Here is a 14,751-nt window from a genome sequence, read left to right on the forward strand (position 1 = left end):
GCTTAGCTAGAAAGATCCAATACTCATGTAGCAGGAGGACCACATGCAATCAATTAAGAAATAATGAGACTGACCCTCATGACAGTGTGAGCCACACAGGCGAAAGACATATATCCATCACATTTGAATTTTACCATATGATTATGCCTGTTTTGATATATACTTTTGATACCTTTAATTGACCATTCCGTATAAAGTATCCACATATATCATTTTCCGGCAATAGTATCATCACCTCATTCTCTTTTAATTAACTTCCATACATTGCGCATATTCTTAAGGCGCATGAGAATTATGCTCAGTTTTGTTTTTGACAGAGTAAAATGCGATTAAAAATTAGGGTTATATCTTTTTGGAGATAAACTGGATTTAGGATATTAATGTTGAATGAGATTCATATGAATGAACATTTCAAAGTAGACGAATGTAACTGAAACATATTAGAATACATACAGTGACCATTGATTACAATCCCTTTTCCTCAAAGAAGTGTGATGTCAATTAGGTATAAAAAAATACATATAGAAAGAAATTAAGGACACCTCATAATAAGATAAAATCTAATATATCAATAAGGATGGTTTGAAACATTATATATATAATATGCATGAATGTGTGAATCTAAATTAAAAAAAAAGGAAATTCTCATTAGAAATTATACCGCCATGGACCCAAAAATATCTATTTTATTAATGGTAATTGATTGGATATTGATGGTGTATCCAAATTGGTAACTCTTGTTAGACCAAAATCAAATTCGAAATTGATTTCTTCAAAGCAGGTGTGTCTTAGTTTGGTCCACGTGACACTACATCTAACATTAATCACACAACGACAATTTTGTCTCTCTGTCATTATTTTCTTCCATTTATTGTTTGTTTAATACCACGCTATTTAAGTCCATATATATAGGTTCTCTTTATTTCCTCCTCTTCTAAAATTACGTAACCTTGTTCTTCTGGAATAGCGGCCAGCAGGGTTCTACGTTTCTGCATTTACAGACTTACAGTCGTGCAGTTTCAGTTTCAGACTCCACTGTTTTGGTGTTGCTCCTCCTACTTCTTCCATGGCCACGAAAGCCTTCGTTCTCTATCTCTTTTCTACTTTCTCGGTTGCTATTTTTTCCGTGCTATTCTTCACCCATCAGAATGATCACATCTCTTACCGGACCCGCCTTTCTTCTCTCAATTCCAATATCTTGCACTTGGAAGCAACCGATAAAGTCTGGCCGGTATGTTATGTTTATGCTGTTAAACGTCAATCCTAAATAGTATCGATATTTGCAGTCAGCCAACATAACATGTTATTAGACCTGACGTGTTCGTATTCTATTTTTGAGTGCAGGATTTGGCTTTTAACTGGAGAATTGTGCTGGCCACAGTGATTGGTTTTCTGGGATCGGCGTGTGGAACCGTGGGAGGGGTAGGAGGGGGTGGCATATTTGTCCCTATGCTTACCTTGATTGTTGGTTTTGACACCAAGTCTGCTGCTGCTCTTTCTAAATGTAACTCAAGCTCTTACCTTCTTCTTCTTCTTCCGTTTTTTTTTTGTGTTTACATAAATTTCTAAATGAGTTGGCTGGGAGTTCTTGAATGCAGGTATGATAATGGGGGCTTCTGCATCATCAGTGTGGTACAACTTGAGGGTGCGGCATCCAACAAAGGAAGTTCCCATATTAGATTACGATCTAGCACTTCTGTTTCAACCCATGCTCATGCTTGGGATCACACTTGGTGTGAGTCTCAGTGTGGTATTCCCCTACTGGCTCATCACTGTTCTCATCATTATTCTTTTCTTGGGTAGGTGCTACCGTGCTATAACAGAAACTCAGCATTTACTTTCTCATCTACCCTTCCTTTGTTCACGTTTAGACAACTTGTTCATCTTTTTTAATTGTGTATAGGCACTTCATCAAGGTCTGCTTACAGAGGGGTTGAAATGTGGAAGGAAGAGACCATCTTGAAGGTCAGACTCTAATTAAAAAGGAGTGCTAATGTTTTCATCAAAGTGTATGATGATTATTGATAAAAAAAATATTGAAACCTACAGAAGGAATTTTCAAGGCAACAAGGAGCTCGAGTAGACTCTCGTGGCGAACGTACGATACTTATACATCCATTTTTTTCTTTGCTGTGTTTGTGTGTATTTTAAATTGTGCCTAAAACATGAAACCTATTATTTTTGTGCAGTTCTTATTGATGCAGAATATCAACAATTAGATTCCAGAGAAGAGAAGTCAATGATGGTGAGCAAATAGTACTGGTGTACATATAATTCTGTTTTTCTATACAGTACTTATCAGTTATCACAGTAATTGAGAGAATTGAATATTTGATTTTTCTTTTCAGCAAATACTATGTTTCAACCTCAGATGGAAAAGGGTGATGGTGCTAGTTATTCTTTGGGCTGCTTTTTTACTTCTTCAAATCTTCAAGGCAAGTGCTTTCTCTAATGCCTACCGTCTCTATTTTTCTCACTGCTTGCATTTTTCTAATACCTTTTCATTGGAGTGCAGAATGATACAACTACTTGCAGTACATGGTATTGGGTCCTCTTCTGCTTACAGGTACGTAGTACACTAGTACTTCTTTGTTTGGACAACTTGTTTCTTGACCCTATCAAGTTGTGGGGACAATTTTACTAATTTGTTCTTTTAGTTTTTAACAAACTACTAATAAGTGTCGGGCTACATTTTGGTTTACAAAAAAAATATTTTCTAATTTTAATAGAGTAAATTAAGACCAAAAGTTACAAATAAAGATTACATAATGACAAAATGTCACATGTTATATGATATTTTACTTTTTTGTCCTTCTTTAGTCCATTACATTTAAGAGAATTCAAAATTCATTCTCACTGCCACATATCACATCTACATGTGTACATGTTATTGCCAACTAAGAAGCTACATGCTATTGTTGACTAAGAATCTATCTGCTGCTGTCAACTAAAAAGCTAGCTACTACTGCCGACTGATAAACTAACTGCTACTGTCGATTATGAAACTAACAACTACTATCTAATTAAGCAACATACTACTGCCGAATATGAAACTAGCTGTTACTGCTGACGTTAAATGTTCTACTGTCTACTATGAATCTAGCTGCTACTGTTGACTTGAAAACTAACTGCTACTGTGGTTTTTGGTGAGCAAAATTTGAAATTTTAAAGTTTCTCAAAACATATGCAATATGCTACTTAAATAAAAGCCCATGACGTAAGAAACAACTTTATATATTAGCTCATTTTTAAATTGCCGGTGGTTTGGCCGGAAGATTAAAATTGCCGGAAAAAAATTTAAAAATGAGAAGAGAAAAACTTGTTAGATCTGGGAGTGACAGTTTGGTAATTTTCGCGAAAATAGTGATAGTTTGGAAATTTCAGCATTAATTAATTAATTAGGTTTGAGTCAACTCATTTTTGAGCTTAGACTTATGTCCTAATTTATATAAAAAATATAGAAAGTGAGTTTTTTGTTAATTCAAATATTGTCTAGTACTAAGTAATTTTCTATTTGGTTTTTGTAGTTTCCTATAGCATTTGGAGTTTTTGGATATGAAGCTACCAAGTTGTACAAAGATCACAAGAAGAGAATGTGCGCAGGGAATCCAGAATCAATTTGTGAGGCTTCAATAGAATGGACTCCAATGCACATAACATTTTGCGCACTCTGTGGTATCTTGGGAGGCACTGTTGGGGGTCTGCTTGGATCTGGTGGAGGATTTATACTTGGCCCTCTTCTACTAGAAATAGGTGTTATCCCACAGGTAATTCAAATTCTTACAAAGCTAAAACTTTACTTATTTTACATACCTAAATTTAGGTGAAAATATTCAGGGAACAAAGTTAGTGTTAACAATCCTGATATGTCAATGAACAGGTTGCAAGTGCAACAGCTACATTTGTGATGATGTTCTCAGCATCTTTATCGGTGGTAGAGTTCTACCTCCTCAAGAGGTTTCCTATTCCATATGGTAGCTTTCCTTGTTTATTAATCTAGCAGTCAACTTGTTACAAGTGTTTTGAGACCAAGAATCATGTTTTACTTGTGTATCTTTTGCAGCATTGTACCTCATAAGTGTTTCTATATTGGCTGGCTTTTGGGGACAGTTTTTTGTGAGGAAAATAGTTACATTTCTGAGGAGAGCATCAATAATAGTATTTGTCCTCTCCGGTGTCATCTTTGCTAGTGCCATCACAATGGGTAAAACACAATTTTTCGAACCGAAAATCATGTTCTGTTACTTCTAACCAAATTTTCTGTCATGTCTTATTTCTGGATTCTGTTGGCTTTTCTTTTTCAGGTGTCACAGGCATCAAGACGAGCATCCGAATGATAGAAGAAGGCGAGTTTATGGGATTCTTGGACTTCTGTAGCAGTCAGTGATCGCTGGTAGCAATGCAGAACAGATTCTTGGATAGGAAGTTACACTGTATAAACATCATTAGCAATTCTTGGCCAACACATAGTTGTCCAACTCCATTCATATCGTCATGAGGCAATAAAAGTATAGTGAGCAAGGTTTGGTTGCTTGTTAGCTACCGCTAACTCATGAACCAACTTGTTTGCTTTGCTCCATCTGGTATACGTCAGGATTTTCTTGTTAGCTTCTTACACACAAGATAAGTGTTCTTTTGCGTAGGTTGTGTTGTGTGTTATCTACTGGCTAACACCATCATTTTCCTACATTATGTAATATCATTCATTCAATAAAAAATAAAAAATACAAAGATTGGTTTCTGGTGCTGTTCAGGAGAAAATATGCCAAATAGTTTTCCATTCCCTGTCATGGGTTTTTTCTAGTCTTGAGTTTTGACAGTGCACTATACTGTTAACTACGCTACCCTGAGAGTTTAGGGGGAAAAAATTCCCACCAGGTATCTTCAGAGCATGATAAAAGGATAGGGATAAGCAGTTGATTTCAGGAAATTGCTGGGAAGAAGCCAATGAAAGTGATTGCTTTGGCTGGCTCAACATAAATGGAGGAATGCGTGACCACAATGTGGTTTGATGTTGGAACTTGGAAATAGATTATGTCCTGTGTAGTATGTGGACGAGTTCTGCTTAGGTGGATAATCATGGGAGCACTTTGTGGCCAAATTTAAGTGTCTGTTTCGTTGTTCATCATATCAGAGCTTTTGTTTTCTGCCTCACATGATTGGAGGGAGGGAATGTATTGCACGGCAAGACAGATACCAACATCATTTTGTATACCCCTACCCCCCCCCCCCCCCAAACGGCCATCCACACCGCCACCGCCACCGTTTGTGTCTCCAATGTGAAGGTATTACAAGATGTGTATTTACGCAGAAAATTAAATTCGCAGTCACAGTAGAAAATTAACGTGTGGAGTGTAACCATTGAAGTGTAAATCATGATCCACCAGGATTAAGCTCAGACAGGAGGTTCATAGTTCTAGACTTCAAGTATTAGATCATCTATATGCGACATTTCTGCATGAAGAAAGAGATGCTAATTATAGTCCTACCCTGGGCACTAAGAATGAGGCAGAAACTCTCCTTAACGCATTGTCCATTGCGTTATATATGTTGCAGAGGAGATCGTGGGTTAATATGTGCAACACAACACGGCAGACCTCCACTTTTATATCTTGCAAAAAACAATTGAACTTTTCAGTCAGAAAGTGAAGAATATATCCAGTAGGAAGATGAAATTTTCAATATACCAAAGACATGGCATCCGGTACATGAATCACATTGAAATGAATAGTGATAGCGAAGTTCTCATTTGACCAGTGTTTGACAATTGCGCTCGGAAAAAACGTTCTCAATCAGAGCATAAAATTTCCTCACGCCCATTTGCCAGCTATTCTATCCACCCCAGTTCCCATCCAATATAAATTCCAGCTCAAGCCAACAGAAGTCACTCCTTGCTAGAGTTCTGCCTTGTAGTTGTGACAGCCTTAGCGGGTTTAGTACTAGTCGGATGATCTTTGACTGGTTTAGAATCTGAGTTTAAGGCAATACTTCCCATTCCAGCTTCCATGGCTTCCCTATCATCTTTTTCTTTCTTGTTTTCTTCAGCAATGCCATTGTCCCTACTTTGTTCTTTAGATGGTTCCAATAATCGAGGACCTGCATTGATCCATGGATGAAGAAGGCACTGTGCAGCAGTAGGCCGCTTTTCTGGAACAAAGTCAAGGATGGGAACCAGGAATTCTGTCAATTCACTAGCCTCTTGCTCGCTAAACTCATACTTTTCCAGTAGAACCTTATTCAAGGGCCAAAAACGCAGGCGACGAATGTGCCTCAGATCCCCATATCTGTTAAAGTAATCTCTTGAATACCGACCACCTAGAGCAATCTGAGGAATAGTCACAAGTTAAGTTCATATGACAGTAAGAAACTTTCGATCCAGCAGAGGGCGCACAATACAGACTACAGGAATGAGATCGTAAATGAAACTGCTATAGTATAATGATCATCTCAGAAGAATGAATGGTACACAACGACTTTGCAGGTATATAGAAGAGAGAGATGACATATATGACGAATCAACAAATTTAAACATCATTCAAGGGTGTTACCAATTTCTCACCTTCCGTGGCATCATTCCAAGAAGCTCCATCATCAATGCCAAATGGTCCTGGAAAGAATAAGATAAGAAATTTCATTGAAAACATAAAACAGGAAGCCTTGCATTTTCTTCCGACGAGACTGGTGAAAGAAGTAAACTAAAAGCTTATACAAGCAAAACACTTTAGGTCTTTAGCCCCTTAGTTAACTAGGATGATACATTTCATTTTTTTCAATTACAAGGATTATCCATCGATTTCATGCTTAAGGACTCGATAACACAAGAACAAAGCTATTGTAACATATTTAACAATATACATGAGGAACAGGGTACAATGGTCAGCTCTCTTGTAGTGGGTTCATGGGCTCTTCAGTTTGAAATGTCAGAATGCACCTTCTAATTATAAAGGAAAAACAAGAAAGGCACCATTCCTTTCCTGCCCAGAAAACCAGTTAAGGAAATACTAAAGTTATTTTTTAGTACTCTAGTTGTATAAACTCATAGCTTCAATAAAGGAATACTCTAGTTAACCCAAGATGCTCAAATATGCTTCAAGCCTCCTTCAACAAGCACAAAGGTATTAAACGCAATAACTCTTAACAGAGTTTGTCATAGAGTTAAGGATTACTGTGGGTCATTTCCCTTACTTCCACAGATTGACAAATATTCAGAGTACAAGCTCAATCTATCAGTACCGAAATTCAATCATACTCAGACACCCACCACCCTCTATACTGTAAATATTACTAATTCGTTGAAAAGTCCATAGATCAAAGAATGCATTACCATAGCGTGCTGCATATATATTAGCTTAAACTCTTATGCAACCAACCCTTAATGTGTCCAAAGATGAACAACTTAGAACTGTCATGTAATCATGCGGGAAACTATGGTAGAAGTGGCGGTGTGAATGTGAAAAGAGGGAATTTTATATTATTATTATTACCATTTTATCATTTTCCGATTTGATAATGAGTAAGCATTTGCAAACAATTCCAATTTTGTAATATTGAGAACTTCAAGTTCAATTCAAATAACATTTTTACAATTCAAAATAGCTATGAAGAGGTACACAGAGTACTTCCTTGAAATCATTATTAAAAACCAACAAGCAAAAGAAATAAAGATCTTGGTAATCGTATAAAAAAAATGAAAATATCATTGATTAAAAGATACATTTTCTTAAGATAGTATAATAACTATGGTGTATATTAAATGTGAAATCTACGTTAAGATGCTAACTTCCATATTTGATCTTATCCCTCCTGAAAAAATGACAAAGTATGTAGTGGGAGGGAGGGTGGAACCCAAGTCAGGTGAGATCCACAAAGGTGTTGACAGAAGGCAGCTATTGCTTTAGTGGCAAGTTCCCGAGTTTTTTTCCTAATAAACCTAGAAAATTCACTTATTAATGAAGCACGAGCTGCTAATTCATTATTATAACAGTAAAATTAATCTTTCTCCGACACAACATAATGCAATGAGGACTTTCTCACGGCTATCTACTGGAGTACTAAACTTTATTTTTCCTTGTCAAGAGATCATCTCAAAATAGTGATCTGCCAGGAATAGTGCTCATACCTACCTGCTCCTAAGTATTAGTAATTTAACGTGATTTCAGTATCTTGCAACTGCATCACAGCAGTCTCCTATAAACAGCGATGTTAAACACATTATTCGTTATTTGACAGATATGTTATTTGAAAAGGTGAACTTGCAGCAAAAAGTGACACCGACTTTTAGTATGCAAACATTTTCTATTAGTATGTTTTAATGGACTTGTGTGTGCATTTGTGGCTTTCATTTTGTTGTTGTTTGGGGGGGGGGGGGGGGGGGTGTAACTGTACATAATGCATATTATTATATAACACTAATGCTACATCAATTGGTTATAATTTTTTTTTATTTAATTCCCTAACAATAACAACAGATGAAATAAAAAAAGCAACAAAGATAATAATTGGGAAAAAACAAAGTAAACGGACAATATATTTATTCCAGATATTTCCATACCTCATCCCTGTCAAAGTTTTCACCACTGTGAGGATCAAAGAGCACATCACCAGTTGCAAGCTCAAAACAAATGCAAGCAAAAGACCACAGATCTGCTGAAGTAGAATATTTTGAGCCCAAGATCACCTCTGGACACCGATACTGTCTTGTTTGAATATCATTCGTGAACTGCTTGTACGTCCAACATGCATTCCCAAAATCAACTAATTTGCACTTCAAGTCCATTGACGCCAACAACTTTTGCCTTATGCTATGATTCTTTCTTCTCTGACCACCCTGATTTCCTGCATCAGCACTCTTTAGTCCATCTGCATCTGAAGATCTATTCATATTTATAGAACTAGTAATCTGGTCGTCGGCAGAATGAACATTCAAATTTGTATTAGGCGATGATTCAGCCTCCCCTGATGTTTCTTGTTCAACATCAGCTTCTTCTCTGTCCGCACATTCTTGAGCCGCACGCTTAGCCTTTCTTCTAATATTTTTCTTCTGGTTCCTAGACATATCCCCATTCAATGGCTGTGAAACCCCTGCCCCGAAAGCATCTTTGTCCTTGTTACTCAGAAGAATGAGAGGTGCACTTGACTTAGTTGGATCCTTGGATGGGTCAATCATAGACAACAACAAGATATTCTCCGGCTTCAAATCCGTGTGTATAATAGACAGCTGTCTGTGCAAGTAATCCAATCCAACCAAAACATGATAACAAATCAGCTTGACCATATGCAACGGCACTCCGCGGTAGTCACTGTACTTTATAAGTGTCAACAGATTATCCCCCAAGTACTCAAAAACCATGCAAACATGCTGCCCGTTGGGACCGGAATGCTTAAAATGGTCCAGAAGCTTAACCACACATTTCTTATCGTCCGGGTCTCCCTCTGCAATCTGTTTCAAAATGGTTATCTCATCCATCGCCGCCTCAGAGTAGTGGTCGGCACTCTTTTGCACTTTCAGAGCAACATACCGCTGCCGCCGTCGACACCCAAACAAATAACAAACATTAACAAAACTAACCACTAAACCCTCAATTTCGCCATAATCAAAATCACACTGTTAGTTTTCACTTCTGCATTAACCCTATAGTAATTGCTCCAATCCTTTACCTCATATTAATTCACTTAGGAAAATCGAAAGTAAATAGTCGAAAACTAACCAAATTAGACTTAAATTTTCATGTACATTTCTTAATTTCCTAAGCTCCTAACACAATCAACCACCAGTTCAAGAAGTACAATACCAAAACGACGTCGTAAAAGGAGTGCGAGAGAGAGAGAGAGAGAGTAACATACAGAGGAGTGGGTGTCCCAGGCGAGCCAGACGGTGGAGAAGTGGCCCCAGCCGAGCTTGGTCTGAACGACGTAGCGGCCGAGCTTGAAGGTGTCGCCGATTCGAACCGCGTGGTAGCCACCGCGGCGGTAGTCCTCGGTGCCTTCGTCCTCGGAGGTGAAGTCGCTGCTCTGGCTCCGATCATTGTCCTCCGCCTTGTCGCCCATCTTCTTCCTCCTCTTCGATCCCGTCCAAGTAGAATCGATGGTTCTAGGGTTTTCTAGGGAGGGGTTTGGGTGGAATTTGAAACTAAATTAGTTATATATAATATAGAGAGAGAGAGAGAGAGAAATGGGGGTTGTCTCTAGATTACTGGGAAGAATGAGAGAGAGAGAGAGAGAGTCGTACAAGTCTTGAGTGTGAGAGAGAGAGAGTTGTGAATATTTAGAGATGTCTCTTTGTCGTAGTCGTCGCGGGGTTTGTCCTTAAGTGGGCAAAATTAAAAAATGAGTGGGGTTTTTGGGGAAAAAGAAAATTAGGGTGGGTAATTTGGGTTTGAATGATATGATTTCATCCAGGGTTCAGTGAGGTGTCGTCATCGTTCTCCCGATTGTTAAGGCTACACTACATCATGTTGGCATAACTTGCAAGTAGTTGTAACGTTAGTATTGCATTTTGTGACCAGTTTGGTAACCATGACAAAAAAAGAGTGACCAGTTTGGTCTAGTGTTAAGTTGGTCTATTCTGGGCGATGTAAACTTTAATTTGCTGATACGAGTTGTCGAGTTGTTTTGTGTTATAGAGATCATTGTTCATAAATCTTTTGTTGTAAGCTTACTGATGACTTTTATTCAAAGTTAAGCGAACATCAACGTATATGGAGTAAGACAAAGGTTATATATTAGATTTTTATCCTGAGTTGATGACATGCGAATCCTTTGATAAAAATAATATGATGACCTTATAACCGATGGAATTCAGACCTAATACCTCATCGAACCAAATTAAAACTAAATACAACTACAACTCGAGAAAAAATAAATTATAAAAAAATATCATTTTCTAATTTATATTAGAAAAAAGTAACTATTTATAAATTAATTATAAAAAAGTCATCACATTTAAGTGAAAATTATAAAAATGTCAACAAAATTAGAAAAAAAAATCACTTTAAAAATATTTTATAGACTATTTTGCCCTTTCTTACACTTTTTCTTCTTTTTTCATTCTTTTTCTAATTTCGGCCATAACTTTCTCATCCGGTGATAGATTTTGACGAAATTGGTACCGTTAGAAAGATTTCGCTCCCCTCTTTCATTTGATATACTACCCACTCCAAATCGACTAACCGTATAAGGCGCAACAACCATCGCAAAGGGTTGCCGCCATCGATGGCGGTGCTTCAAGCAATTCCGGCGAAACGGAAGCTCAAGATTCCCTAATTCCTGTTATTCTCTTCATTATGAGCATACTTATACCAATCTCATTTGAATTTTAACAAAATTTCACATATTTCCACATTTCCTCTCGGCATGTCACACCTCCTGTCACAGACACTGTCACAGGCGCTTTCACAACCGCTATCACACTATATATTTACACCCACTGTCACAACCTTTGTCACACTACATGTTACAACCACCATCACACTACCTATTACACTAACTGTCACACCTCCTGTCACACCTTATGTCACACCTTCTGTCACACTTACTATCACAACCACTATCACACTACATGTTACAACCACTACCTCTAGTCACGCCATAAGCAAAACACTATATTTCACACTACCTGTCACACTCACTGTCATACATACTGTCACACCCTCTGTCACACCCACTGTCACACATGTTGTCACACATGTTGTCACACTACCTATCACATCTGATGTCACACCTCCTATCACACCCGCTGTCACACTCACTGTCATACTACATGTTACAACCCCTGTTACAACTTCTATTACACTACATGTCACAACCACTATCACACCCCCTGTCACACTACCTGTCACAACCCCTATCACAACCTCGGAACCATAAAACACAACAACTTCCCAATGGGCCAAACAGAGAACAACTCGGCGACGTATCTCTCCACCGGCAACCCCTACATCGACCTCTTCTTCCACGTCGTCCCGGACACTCCCTCCGACTACCTCACCGATTATCTCCCCAAGGCCTACCTGTCACACTACCTATCACACTACCAGTCACACGCTGTGACAGGTGATAGGAGCATTTTGTGCGACGTTCTTAACATGTTTTTACCTCAATTTGTACTTTGCTTAGCCCTTATTATTGTACTATTGAGTCATTGAGTCGTAGTAAGAGTCTTGTGCGGTATTGGATGTATTTTTGTGCTTACATGAGTTAAAAACGCATAATTGGTCTAGAGTCCTAGTTTGACTAGGAATCCTTGTTAGGTTTTGAAACTAATTATCTCTTACTTATGATTTTATTTTCTTATTTTCAGATTGGATTGAAGAGATAATTAAAAAAAAAAGATGGAGCCAAGTCATGCAACAATTAAATAGAAGATGATCATTAAAGGCATAAAATATGGCATGTTTTAGGGAATAAAACATGGCATGTTTTAGGGATTAAAGCATGCCATGTTTTAGGGAATACAACTTTCCATGTTTTAGGGATTAAAGCATGACATTATTATAGGAAGAAAGAAGCAATTTTAAACCCTCCATCTTTCCTCTATATATACATGGTTTCACCTCTCAAATATCATCACTTCTCATTTGCATTCAAGAGCCAAACCTCTACCAAAATACTACCTCAAACATCCTTTACCAAAACAGCAAGCCATTCTCCCCATATACAAATTCCATCTCCACCGAAATCACCATTGAAGACACACCTCCAAGGTTCCTACAACGTGTGATTTTCGCAACTCTTCCCCACGGGTTTGTTCGTTTTTGATTTTTTACAATACTTTGTCTATGAAGATTGTAGTATGATGTTTGTGTGGGATTATTATTTTGTATTAAGAATCGAAATTTTCAGATTGTTGTATTGGATTTTTGGTTCTTTACCAAATTAATGGTTTCCTATAATTAATGAGTTTGTATTTCTATTGTTGTGTTCCAATCATCTTTCTCATACTTTTAGATAATTTTCAGATATGTGCATATGAATTTAGTGCTTGGATGTAGTCCCTAAGATTGTGTTTGAGTGCTAGATTCATCAACCATATTGACACAAATCGAATCATGCCCTAAGTAGGTTCGGTTTGTGTTGATTAAAAGTGGTAAAAATTCTGGAAATTTGCATGTAAAACCATGGTGGGTGACGCCATACATGAAACATGTCTCCAACAAAGATTTGGTGCTTAAATGTAATTGAATTTGATTTATACTCTAAGTGTTATTGAATTTGATTGCATGCAAATTTAGATTAGGCCCTAAGTCAATCTAAATGTTAATTGAAATCTTGCATGATTAGATGATCCCCTAAGGCTCTAATTGTATTGGTGTCTAAAAAGTATGTAATTGGTTGAATTAGAATGCATGATAGGTTCGAACTTGTAATTATGTGGTGTAATGGTAAATTTGGTTTAAGTTTGTTAAAGAGAAGTCGATCATGTAAATAATAATTTAGGTTTTATTTTAGTAGTTAATAATCAATCTCAAACCCCCCATTATTTGTTAACACTAAAAGTTTAGAGTTCCCTTCAATTCCCCGGAAAGAACGATCCCTGCTTATTCTATACTAACGATGATGTTTTACAGGGTTTATTATAGACGTTTTAACAAAACGCTCTATCAACAGGTAGTGTGACAGACAATGTGACATGTAAATTCATAGTCACACTACCCATCACACTACCTATCACACTACATGTCACAGCACAAAGTTAGTGAGGTTGGTAGTGTAACGAGTAGTGTGACAGAAAATGTGACAGATAAATTGATAGTCACACTACCAACCACAGTATGACTGTTATTGTGGGCAACATTATAACTGAAATAGTTTCATTAACATACTCGTAGGAGTCGTAGCTTTCACAAATCCCAGAAAACTGAAGTTGGAGAAATGAAAAAGAAAACAAAGCTCAGTGAACCCATCATCGCCATCTTCTCTTCTCACTCTCTCCTCACATTGTTCTTCACAAAGCTCAAAAAGCATCTCAACCCCAAACACCAACAGACGCCATTCTCAGTCTTGCAATTCAAACTTTCCCGAATCTCACAAATATAGTAGCTGATACAGCGTTGTCGCCGTTGATTTGGTTCTAAAGCCACCGCCCACTGCATTCCCTCTCCCTACGTTGCTTGCTTCACACCGGGTGACTAACCCCCAACCCGTCCTAACCGTCTCCAGCGGCTACAAGACCGACGTCGGCAAAGATCATCAGGAGATCAAAATCCTCGGCGGTCTCTGCCGGAGAATACCAGAATGATTGGAAGGAGCGGAGCGATGACGTAACCTCTTGCTTCTGGACTTGAGCTGAATCGGAAAATCTGAGAAACTGAGATTGGGTGGGTGGTCGTCGTCGTGACTCGTGAGCCAGAGATCAAAGAGAAGTTCCGCTGGAAAGTTTGAGAATACAGTGGCAAAAATTGTAATTTCTTAATATTTCATGGGCAACGCTATAAGAGAATTAACAAGTTTATTTTTTTCTAATTTAAAATCTTACTTGATTTTTTTTCTAATTTCATGTATCAAACATGACTATTTTATAAGAAGCCCCAAAAACTGATGTCCAAAAGAGTTTAATAAAATAAAATAAACACTTTAATAGTCTATTTTAACACATAAAATTAGAAAAAAGTCACATAAGTTTTGAAAAATTGAAAAAAATCAAACGGTAAATGGGCTTAAAGCGTTGCCCATAAAGTTATGAAACATTACATTTTTGCCACTACAATTAAATCGCCATTCAATCTCGATCTGGGCCTTCACTGAAGCTTTCTT

The 14,751-nt window shown here is 37.6% G+C and overlaps 2 protein-coding genes across 2 annotated transcripts; one reads left to right on the plus strand and one right to left on the minus strand.

The window, feature by feature from the left end:
- Nucleotides 1-950: 950 nt before the first annotated feature.
- On the plus strand, nucleotides 951-4,762 carry LOC126797742 (sulfite exporter TauE/SafE family protein 4). Its single transcript, XM_050524449.1, has 12 exons — nucleotides 951-1,231; nucleotides 1,345-1,504; nucleotides 1,599-1,799; nucleotides 1,904-1,965; nucleotides 2,050-2,098; nucleotides 2,190-2,245; nucleotides 2,349-2,435; nucleotides 2,516-2,566; nucleotides 3,528-3,767; nucleotides 3,881-3,974; nucleotides 4,064-4,204; nucleotides 4,305-4,762. The coding sequence occupies exons 1-12, from the start codon at nucleotides 1,067-1,069 to the stop codon at nucleotides 4,385-4,387; spliced, it is 1,389 nt and encodes a 462-aa protein (XP_050380406.1). The 5' UTR covers nucleotides 951-1,066; the 3' UTR covers nucleotides 4,388-4,762.
- A 700-nt stretch (nucleotides 4,763-5,462) lies between these two features.
- On the minus strand, nucleotides 5,463-10,129 carry LOC126797723 (uncharacterized). The gene is made up of 4 exons (XM_050524426.1): nucleotides 9,844-10,129; nucleotides 8,552-9,520; nucleotides 6,560-6,607; nucleotides 5,463-6,325 (listed from the first exon to the last, which is right to left on the minus strand). The coding sequence occupies exons 1-4, from the start codon at nucleotides 10,045-10,047 to the stop codon at nucleotides 5,885-5,887; spliced, it is 1,662 nt and encodes a 553-aa protein (XP_050380383.1). The 5' UTR covers nucleotides 10,048-10,129; the 3' UTR covers nucleotides 5,463-5,884.
- Between the last annotated feature and the right edge of the window lie 4,622 nt (nucleotides 10,130-14,751).

Source organism: Argentina anserina, chromosome 6, assembly GCF_933775445.1.
Source record: "Argentina anserina chromosome 6, drPotAnse1.1, whole genome shotgun sequence".
In the NCBI taxonomy this organism is placed as follows: Eukaryota; Viridiplantae; Streptophyta; class Magnoliopsida; order Rosales; family Rosaceae; genus Argentina; species Argentina anserina.